This window comes from Benincasa hispida, chromosome 6 (genome assembly GCF_027475165.1).
Source record: "Benincasa hispida cultivar pf3 chromosome 6, pf3_genome.v1.1, whole genome shotgun sequence".
Classification (NCBI taxonomy): Eukaryota; Viridiplantae; Streptophyta; class Magnoliopsida; order Cucurbitales; family Cucurbitaceae; genus Benincasa; species Benincasa hispida.
In genome coordinates, this window is record NC_143483.1 from 9,039,551 (window position 1) to 9,051,106 (window position 11,556).

Genomic DNA, 11,556 nt, shown 5'->3' on the forward strand with positions numbered 1-11,556 from the left:
TCATTATTTTAATTATGTGATAAAAGTCAAATTAATGTGAACTTCCAGTTTATTATTTTGTTGTAATAATTGATGTAGTAAATATAACTCAATCTATAACTATGTAATTTCCACTCTAAAAAATTATTAAAATTCGAGAGACTATAATTTGAAAAAAAAAGTATTTAAACTGTTAAAACATATCTAGTTATTTAAAAGTAAAGATAACATAGGTTGGGTTGAAGCATTTCTTAGATCCAATCTAATTATTCGAAATACAAGTTTATTCAACCAAAATAACATTCATTAAATAATGAACCCAACTAAATCCAACTATGAAACATTTGGATCCATAGTTGGATTGGGTTACTCAAATCATTCATTTATATTTTGTTTTAAAAATAAGTAAAATGTTACTATATAAAAAATTTATTTAATTATTTTTATATATTAAATTAAAATGAACAACCTGATTTCAATTTATATTATAATAAATTTATTTTCAAAATGCTAAAAATTGTTTTTAAGAGCTATTGAAGAATAAATGGTCAAACAAAATATAAGAAAATAAAATAAAGTATATGTATATATATTTTTATCACAAGTAAAAAAAAACATACTTTTTAAAGTTAAAAATAAGATTGGATTGGTTAAAAAAATTTAAGATATTTAAGATAAATTCATGAATTAATTCAACCTATAAAATTTTCATTTATTTGAATTTAACCTAATTCAAATTATATAGATGAGATTGAATGGATAAGATTTTTCAAATTATTGGATTTTTTAAATACTCCTACAAAGATCGAAAGTCCAAATATTTCTAATAATTTCCTAAAACATAAAAAAAGAAAAAGAAAAAGAAAATAAAACATCAATAAATATTTGGAGTGACTACTAAGGCTAACCAGGAAGGCAGGAAGGGAAAAAAACCCAAAAATTGTGTTCCAAAAGGTGAGAACTGATAAGTCAGAGAACGCAACGTGGCATCAAATGATTGCATTGAAAAAGGGACCACAAGGCTTTATTAAATTTTAATTTTGATTTAATGCTAAACAAACTCAGTCTCATCACGTACGCTTAATAAGTTTTTTGTTTTTAAAACAAAGTAATTTTAGCAAATGATAGCATCGTAAATAGTGCGTACTTTCGAGGTCATTTTTGTCAATCTGATTTTTTTTTTTTAAAAAAGAAAATTAAACCCTCTCTAAATACTTAAATCTGAAGGCAATATAAAATTATTTAATAATGCTATATGTATTAAAGATTCAAGTGAGAAATACATTTTTGGTTCCTAGGTTTTGAGTTGAGTTTTTATTTGGTCTTTCATTTTCAAAATGTCATATATTTAATTTTTAAATTTTGAGTCTGGTTTCAATTTAGTCTTTAGGGTCAAAATGTTTCAATTTTACCACATTTGAATTTTGTTTCAATTTGGTATTTAGATTTCAAGATACCCATACATTAACATTAAAGACGGAAACTGGATATTTAATTAAAAATGGATGTTAAAAATGTAAAAAAAATCTCGAAACCTAAAGACTAAATTGAAATAAAACTCAAGTCTTAAAGATAAACTTGTAACATTTTGAAATTTAGGGACTAAATTGAAATCAAATCAAAACTTAAGGATTAAATGTGTAACATTTTGAAACCTAAAAACTAAATAGAAAATAGATCCAAAACCTATAGATAAAATACGAATTTGTCTCAAGATTTAGGAGCCGAAGAGATCGAGGATCCTGATCTTTGTCGATTCTCCTTTCCTGCTACTAGGGAAGCGCGTGCTTCGGATGTAGCATTTTTGGGGGATCTGAAAGAGAATTCTCCTTCTTCACGTACAATTCGTTCTCCTTATGCTGATTTAGTGCCCCCTTTACTGATCAGAAAAAACAGGAAATTTTTCAGAGAAAGAAAGGCATTGAGAAATAGGAATCCGTGTTATCAAAGGATTTCCAATCCTGAAAGACCACTCTTTCGTCTAAGGATGCCTATCCCCTCTTCTATGGTAACCCGCCGCCGGTCATCTAGAGTGCTCCGCCCGCCACCGCATATGTAGAAAAAGGCGAAGCAGCTCGACTGAAAGGAGAGGAACGGTCGCCCTCACTGAACCGACTTGAATCTTTGAGAAAAAAAGTGTTTTGAAAAAAACTAATTTTTTATTTAGTCATTTTTGATAAGAATAGTTGAAAACACACTTTAAAAACTATTTTAAGTGATTATCTAATACTTTGTTTTTTTTAATGATTTATTTTTTAAATTAAAAACTTGAAAAGGGTTGAAGCGTGCCATAGAAACTCAAAGCGGTGTCGTTTAATAAAAGACATTAAAATGTGGGTTTTTGTTTAGACAAAACCCCCGATTCAAGTTTCAACGTCCTAAAATTCCTTTCAAGCCGACATAAATACCTTCCACTTCCAGCCGTAATATCCAACTGGGTTTCATTAAATCCAATCCACTCCCTTAAAAAGACAAATCTACCCTCCACCATTTGTCCCCCTAAATTCCGAATCCAACACCATCTTCGTCATTACACTACATTTTATGTCAATCCAAAACTAGAACACAATAGGGCTGGCAATATCAAAATTACAAAATAATAATAAAAATAAAATAATAAAAAAAAGCAACTTTAAAAGCGGTCCAGTCCTTACTGCAAGTTGGCAAAAATTTTTTTTAACATGGCTTTGCAGTGTATTGTCTCTGGTCCTCCATCAGCTATAGTGTAAATTTAAATTCTCTTTTCCCTTTTTTTTTTCTTTTAAATAAATATAATTATATAATTCCCCGGGTCAACTCACTCCCTGACCGAGTCATAATTGTCCCAAGACCCTCAATCAAAAAGGCCCATTTAATTTTTTTAAAAAAAATAAAATTACTTGCTAGTTTCTACTTAGTGAGTGGTTGTGTTGAGGTATATTTATTACACATGCAACAACTATTCTCAAAGTGGGTCCACCCAACTTAACCAGAGATTATAACTAGGGTTAAAAAATGAAGAATTGGGTTAACAAAGGACAACCACAAAAATCAAAATACTCTGATTTTTATTATCAACAACACCCTTTAGTTTTCTCTCATTTCTCTTTCCTTTCTTCTTCTTCCTTCTTCTTCTTCTTCATCATTTGTTATGGGTAAGGATCTTAATTTTTTTACACAGAGGTTAATGTTATGCTCAATTTTATTTGTAGTTCTGCTTGTTTAATTGTTAATGTTTAGAGAGGGGTTCTTTTTTTTGTGTGGTTTGAGAGATAGATAGATAGCCATGGATTTAGCCCCAGCTCCCATCACTACTAGTAGTAATAACAACACCAAATCTCCCGACGCCGACTCCGATACTCCGACAAACATTCCGCCCTCCTCCGTCAAATCTCTCCCCTTCACCAACGGCGTTCTCAAGCGCCACCACCACCGGCAACCGACGGTGGCTGTTTCTTATAAAGAATGTCTTAAAAATCACGCCGCCAGTTTAGGAGCTCACGCTTTGGATGGATGTGGCGAATTTATGCCTTCCCCTTCTGCTACCCCCACTGATCCCACTTCCCTTAAATGCGCCGCATGCGGTTGTCACCGGAATTTCCACCGCCGTGACCCCGAAGATCCAATTTCAACTTTAGCTATAAATACCGCGCCGACTCATGTCATCGAGTATCAGCCTCACCACCGTCATCACCCTCCACCGCCACCGGGGAATCGAAGCCCGAATTCTGCATCTCCTCCGCCGATCTCGTCGTCGTATTACCCATCTGCGCCGCATATGCTACTGGCGCTTTCGGCTGGGTTGTCGGGTCGTCCGCCGGAAAATAATATACAGGGGAATAATTCTGTTCTGACGGTGAGTCCGAATGCCCGCAAACGGTTTCGGACGAAATTCAGTAACGAACAGAAGGAAAAAATGCTGGATTTCGCAGAACGAGTTGGATGGAAAATGCAGAAAAGAGATGAAGATTTGGTTCGAGATTTTTGTAATCAAGTAGGAGTTGAAAGAGGAGTTCTCAAAGTATGGATGCATAACAACAAGAACACCATGGGAAAAAAGCCCGACTCCAATGGCATCACCGCCACCACCGCCGCCGTCAATGAACCAGATGGGGGCTTACATATGCATATTGGCTCAAATGGGTCATCTTCTTCTTCTTGATCTACCACTCCCCAAGTAATTAATTAATAAAAACTCCATGATCATCCCCTGATACGGAAATCCAAGCTAGGTAGTTCTGTTTTTTTTTTTTTTTTTGAAACTTTTAATTTTTAGTTTAGTGTTGAATTAAGAGATGACCAGTGAGAAGATCATAACCCTCTTTGGAGGTTTCTATAACATGAAATTATTAATTAAGAACAGAGGAGAGAGGAGAAAGGAAAGCATTAATCATTAATCCTTATTGATTACTTCTCTTAATTTCTTTCCTCATCTCTATTAATTACTTTATGAATTTTGGGTTAAATGGATTAAGATTAAGATTACGCGGGTTGATGTTATTCTTTGGAGATTTGGAATAAATAAATCTAATTTAATCTAATCTAATCTCTCTCTCTCTCTCTCTCTTCCACTTTGGACTGTGAAATTCATGAATCTAACGTCTAATCACAAACACCAAAAGATTTTCCCCTTATCTTCTGTCTCGGGGAAAGCAGCAGAAAGTAGAATATTGCCTAGAACATTAGATTTTCTGCACATTTATCCAAAATTTGTATTACATTAATGTGTGATTATTGTATAATTTTATTTAATTAAAGAGGGTTTGTTTTGTATTGTATTATTATATAGTTAGTGTTATTTTTTTTAATTTTCTTTTTACTATTTTCAATCATTGGTCGTACTTTATATTATTGTTTTTTTGTTTAAAGAAGCAAAGTGCAGTGTGGCAGTGATCTCTCTGCTGCCTTTTTCCTAGTACATAATCTAATATTTAAAGAAAGTGATTAGAATAATGTTTTTAGATTTAATTAATCATCATAATTTGCATGGGTAAACATTCTTATAAATACAAAATTTCAAAAATATTTATAGTATTTTTAGAAATTTTTATTATAAAGTATAATTATTTTAAAATATTTTTTTATATTTAAAAACGTCCATTTTGATCCATTTTTTATTATTAAGTGATTTATTTGTGAGTAATTAACTAAGCGAGTATATTTTGTTCAATAAAATGAATTATTTAGTAATCTATCGTAATCATTTTTTAATTTTAAGAAACTTTTAGATTTAGCTTTTCTTAAAAATTAGTTAATTTTTAACCATTTAAATAAATATATTATAATAATATCCATTCACATTAATATATTTTGTCATATATATTTATTTTTAAAACAATAATTCTAGTTTGGTTCATAAGTATTAATTTAACAAACATCGTAACTATTTTCTTCTAAAAGTATCGTTGCCAACAATTGTTATAAAAGTTGCAGCAATCCCAAACAAAATTTAAGATGTATTAGTAATTAAGAAGTTTACGATTCAAATTTTCAATGCTAAAAAATAGTTATTTATTAACTAAATTAAATTTCATCACTTAGGTGTTAGAATTTTTTTAAAATTATTTTCTTATCGTCATCATAAGATGATAGAGTTCATTATATATGTAGTCTTCTTGATATTTTATTACTTGAAAGAATTATTCAAAATATGACTTATATCAAGTAATTATTACTTTTATAATTATTAAATTGATGAGGAACAATGAAAAAAAGTGTCACAATGAAGACTAGTTCAAAATACTTTCCCTATAAAACTTGATAACTTTTTCCTTTTTTCATCTCTTTATAACTCCATGTTTTTTTTTTCTTTAAAAAATTTCATAAATTTTGAACAAAAGTATGGCAATAGAATTGAAAGGGGTTGGCTGAATTAATGGTAAATTGAATAAATCTTATAAAAAATTTAATATCTTTTTGGAGTAAAAAGATAATGGGACCTTCATGACTCATTTGTCACAAAGGCTTTATCAATGGTATACCTATGTACTTTTTGTAGCTACCTATCAATTATCAAACCATATGGATACTACATGTTTTCTTCTAGTCCAAATTTTGACTTAAAAAATTCAAAGCAATAGAATGTGCAATTACTTTACGATATAAATACTTGATTATTTGTATATTAGATTGAGAGAATTAGGTGGGTGATTTAAGATAGTGTTAACCCTATTTTAGATTAAGACTTAGTTGTTAATTAAGACAAAGTCTTAAGAAACATAATGGGATAATTTAAAGTTTCTACTAATTAACCTTTTTTTTTCTTTTCTTTCTAGTGGTTGAAATTAAGTTTCTGTTAGCAATAATAAAGGTCTTGCTTAATTAGGTAAATATAATCTGTGCAATTTTGTTTAGCTGTCTTTTCTGTCCCTTAACACATTACACTATAGCAAAAATTGGACACTTAATCTATGATTTAAAAGTTGAACCTTTGAACTTATTAGATGCCAACTATAAATAATTCAAGTTGTCAATTTCAACTATTATATTGAAAAAAATAGCTCAACTTCTTAATAATTAAGATTCAAATATCTGTATTTCTAATACTATAATATGTATATATATAATATGATAAATATGCAATCGATCCCAAATTATTAGTAGATATAACACAATAGTAAAAAATTGCAGATATAGCAAAATTTAGATAGTCTATAAGTGATAGACCGTAACACTAGTAGGAGTCTATCAGTGATAGACCATATTGTTGGTAGAAGTCTATCAACGATAGACTATATAATTGATAGACTTTGCTATATTTGCATTTTTTTTAAAAAAATTGTTATATACTTAATTATTATAACTAAAAATGTTATCTATTGTGATTACCTTAAAATGTTAGTCTGAAAATGTTAGTCTGAAGTGTGAAAAAATAAATTAGAAAACAAAAAATAATTTTGAAAAGTGATATTTTCAGATGGAATTTTAAATGTCTTAGCCTTTATTATCTAATAATTCTTATTTAAAAATATTTTAAACTTTACTCTACATCAAGATTAGCATGTCCTTTTTAAAGAATTAAACATGTAATTAATTTTTTAATAAATGAAGTACCCAAATAAAATTCCATAACAAAAGGAAAAAAAAAAATAAAGACAATAATGATTAATAAAGAGACCTTAAAAATAAAAGGAAAAAAGAAAATAGTCCTTTAGGTAGAGAAAAATGGTGGAGAGGAAGAAGCCATGTAAGAGTTTGGAATTATGAAATGATGTGAAGTTTATCAATTTGATTGATTTAGAGAATTAATGAAAACAAATAATGAATGTCACTATATATTCTTGGCCATTTGAAGATAGCACTAGTCTATTTTCATTGGATTCTAATGGGGGAGAGTTTATCATCAAGCTAAGTAGCATTAAAGGACACTTCTTTTGTCTCATTATTAGAGCTACTTTGCTAATTTTCTTTAACCTACTTTGCTAATTTCAAATTAATAACAATAACAATAATAATATATAAGAAGAAACCTCCAACAACTAGAGAATTTAATAAGCCCTACCAAGTCCTCTATTTGAGTTTGGATCTCATTCCATTCTCCTATAAGAATATTCTAATTAATTCAAATTAGGGTTACTAATTTCTTGTACTTAATAATTTAACAAAACTCAATTTACACAAAACACCCTTTTCTATATTGATAATTTTTTTTATATGATTATAAAAATCCTTTAAGAGTTAATTGTTTTGAGGGAATTGAAGATTCTCATAGAGTGAATATTTGGATTTACCGTATTTGTTTTGTGGTAATGTAAGATATCCAGACATTTTAGGATGTTCTTACGGAAGACATCTCAAGAGTTTTGAATGCTCTCCTAAAATATGAGTTTTTTGAATTCCCGTAATGAGGACATCCACTTTTCACATTTTTAACCTTTTTTTTTTTTTTCATATGTATATATTCATTTTATAATTAAAACAAGTACATATTTCACTCTCTTTATTATATTGTAGTTTTAGAAAGTTATTCATTTTTAAATTTAAATTTAAATTTAAATTTGTTTTAAAAAATCTTAATAGATATATTATTTTATTGAAAAAAGTGTCCAAAAACAACTCAATAAAACTATATTAAATTTTAAAAAAATTCAAATTAATAAAAATAAAATTATAATAAATTAAATAGCCGTAAAGATATTCTTCAAATATTATAATCAAATATCTGTAATAATTATGGACATCTATAGATTACGATTATCTACATTCTTAAAAAACAAAGATATTGTATTTTAGCTAATTATTCAATACAACTTAATAACCAACCTAAAATTCATAGTTAGTTATTTCTTGTATATAATAATCGAACCAAAACTCTATACATATATATTGCTTGTTTCAAAGATGACAAACTTCAAGAAAAAAATTTATTATGAATTATTGGATTCAATAATTATTTAAATATATCATGAATAAAATATTAAATTATTAGTGTTGATATAATTTTTGTATAATTAAAAAACGTGTATATATTTAATTAATAAATTTGAAATTTGATGAAGAAAACAATATACTGAGTGTCACATTTTATTAGTAAATGCAAATGAATAATTTATTGAATAGGATTGAATTATTATTGAAACATTATTGAAAATGATTCAAAAAAATTATTGAAAGGGTAGATTTATGTAAGATTATGCTATTTATTATAATATCTCATGTACCATACAAACACATACCACACACAAAAACCCTAAGCACCAAGCGATCTTAATTTAATAATTTGGTTGTTGCATATTTGATTTAATAATATCCTAAAATTATATTACTAACTCCCTATGAACCAAAAAAAAAAAACCTTTATTTTTTTTGCTTTCCTTAGTCAAACTTGAATTAAAAAGTTGGGTGTCTGAAATTATTGGGAATTAATGTTTTACCTACCTACTATTCACAGAGTAATTACAGTAAATAACATTTTTAATGGTAATCGTTAAATGTATAACAACATTTTTAAAGAATTAAAAATATAACAGAATCTGTCAGTGATAGATTTTATCGTCGATAGACTCCTACCAATGACTTCGATAGTAAAATTTTGAATTTTAGTATATGTACAAATTTTTTTGGATTGTGTTATATCTACAAATACTTTAAACTCGATTGCTATATTTACCATAACCTCAAAGTTAAATTTCAAAGAGGCTTTTTTTCCCTGTTTATTCCAATTTTAAAGTGCTTAGAATTTGAAAAAGAAAAGAAAAAAAAAAATGAAGAAGAGATTTGAAGTGAAAGGGTGTGGAAGAAAACCTAAGATATGTGTAAGAAAGCAATAGAAAGAGCATTAATGCAATTGAAGGACCACAAAATAATTTGGCAGCATAAAATTAGGGCATTTTGTAAATGCTGTGGTCCTAACATTACATATCTATACACTTCTTTGTCTTTAGGGCATTTTCAGGCATCTCCATTTCTTACCACTCCCTTTACACTTTATCCTTCAAAAACATCATAATAATATGATAATATTATTAATTTCTCACCTTTCAATTTCCACTCCAATTTCAACTTTACTTGAAGCCAAATTAAAACAGATTCCAACCTATAACTCATGAATGACATATATATTAACATTAATGTTTTAACCACTTGAGTTACGATTTAACTCTTTATTTTTAAAAACTTTCTTTACATGTTTATGAACAATTGTGTTGGGTAGCTATTTTTTTTTTTAAGATTTTGCTATGATAGCAAATTATATGTGGTTTTGCAAATCTAGAAAACTAGCAAATGATAGTTTTAACTTTAAAAAAAAAAGAACTATTATAGATACTTTTCTCCATTATTGTTGTTACCATGATAGTAATTGATTTCACTAATAGAATTCTCTATAAGTGGTTGATATAGTGATAGAACGCTTCGATACGTATACAATACTATCAACAAGATAAGTATAATTAATGATAGACATGGATAGATTTCAATATAAGTATAGTTCTAACTAAGATTTGGAACAACGATATTGATGGAAATGTTAAGGTCTCATTTTTGAATTTTTTGAAATATCAATGTCGATGAAAATTTTGAAAAACTTTATAAAAATTGATGGAAATTGTTATAATTAGTTTATCGAACTTTGCTTGTAGCTTAATTAGACTATACTTGACCATTTTTAATCATCAATTCTATAAAATATGATAACATTTAGATATATGTCGTAAATGTCTATGGTTGATGCGAGGCAAAAAATTTAAAAAAGCAATGGAAAAATAATTACAAAAGAATATAAAGTTTAGAAATATTTTGAGGTGTAGTTATGTGAAAATGAAAGTTTTGGATGGTAAAAAAAATAAGACTTGCATCAATTCAATTTTGGGATGAAATGATATGAAAGCTTAATGTAAAATGTCTAAATTGGGTTAAAAATAAGTATAGATTATTTTTTGTGATTTTTTTTTTCAAATTTGATATCTTTGGAAATGAAATTTTGGACTAAAATAAAGTTAGAAACTAAGAACAGTTGGAAATTAGAAAAATAGCACATTGAAAAAAACTTCCGCATTTGTTTAAAATGATATTAACATATGAAACTATACAATTGTGTTTAATTAGGACCATAAAACTGAAAAAACTTGAAATGTGAGCTAATATAACTAATTTTTTAAAAAACAAATCAATTTTTTCTTGAAATTTCGACGAAGTGGGAGGAAAAGCGAAATTCCCCGCAATCGCATTTTTGAGACCATTGAAATTTTGTGATTTCGATCTAAATTTTCAACCATGGTTCTAACAACAATACAAATCTATGATTAAACTAAACTATCAATAATAGAGTACTCTACCACTAATAGAATCTAATAAAATTCAATACATAAAGAATTCTATCAACAATATAAAGTTTACTAGCAATAGACTTTAATCACTACTAACTTCTAATTGTGATAGTCGATAGAAGTTTGTCGCTAATAGACCCAGTCATTCCATGATTGTTTTTCATATGGGTAGATGGGTTTTTTCAATAGAATTTTTATATAGGTTGAATTTAAATCTTGTTATATTTACAAATAGTTTTAGATTTTGCCATGGTCGATTTTTCTATATATATGCAACCGACCCTATTTTTCTTGTATTTATTATGATATTTTAAATTATTTTTCTATATTGGTTATTAGTCGTGGATGAATTGACTGGCTCAAAATTTCTTTGGGATAAACAAATTGGGCCTGAGGCCCTGATGTCAGTTACTAGTGGGCATTTTTATGCTGAGAGAAATGGCCCAAAACATTAGACCAAAGCATACCAAGGAGATGGCCCAATAGGCCAATCCCATAGCCCAAACTCATTTCACTCAGCAACTTGTTGGACCTCTTTATCCATAAATTTAAAGGTTGAGGGTTTAATCTATCTTTTCATAAATTTTATAGAATTGTTTAACAAAAATACTAAAAAAAATTTATCACTAATATGTGTATATAGATACTAATACTATATTAGGAAGCACAAAATCTTTCTTCCAACTTCCAAATAAGTTTACGATTTAAATAAAGATATCTCTCCATTGTTATGTATTTTTGACTCGTCTAGGTTTTATATTTATTTCTTTCGTGTTTAAATAATTTTAAGTTTTTTTTTTTCAATTTCCAAAAAAATACATTATTTGGTGAA

The 11,556-nt window shown here is 27.9% G+C and overlaps 1 protein-coding gene across 1 annotated transcript; it reads left to right on the top strand.

Annotated features, from left to right (window-relative positions):
• Positions 1-2,988: 2,988 nt before the first annotated feature.
• LOC120080551 (zinc-finger homeodomain protein 10-like) lies at positions 2,989-4,499 on the top strand. The gene has a single exon (XM_039035248.2). It carries the CDS (start codon positions 3,245-3,247, stop codon positions 4,118-4,120), a length of 876 nt encoding a protein of 291 aa, XP_038891176.1. The 5' UTR covers positions 2,989-3,244; the 3' UTR covers positions 4,121-4,499.
• The last annotated feature ends 7,057 nt before the right edge of the window (positions 4,500-11,556 follow it).

Coding starts and splice junctions, on each gene's coding strand:
- LOC120080551 (XM_039035248.2), top strand. CDS start 3,245: ATGGATTTAGCCCCAGCTCCCATCACTACTAGTAGTAATAACAACACC.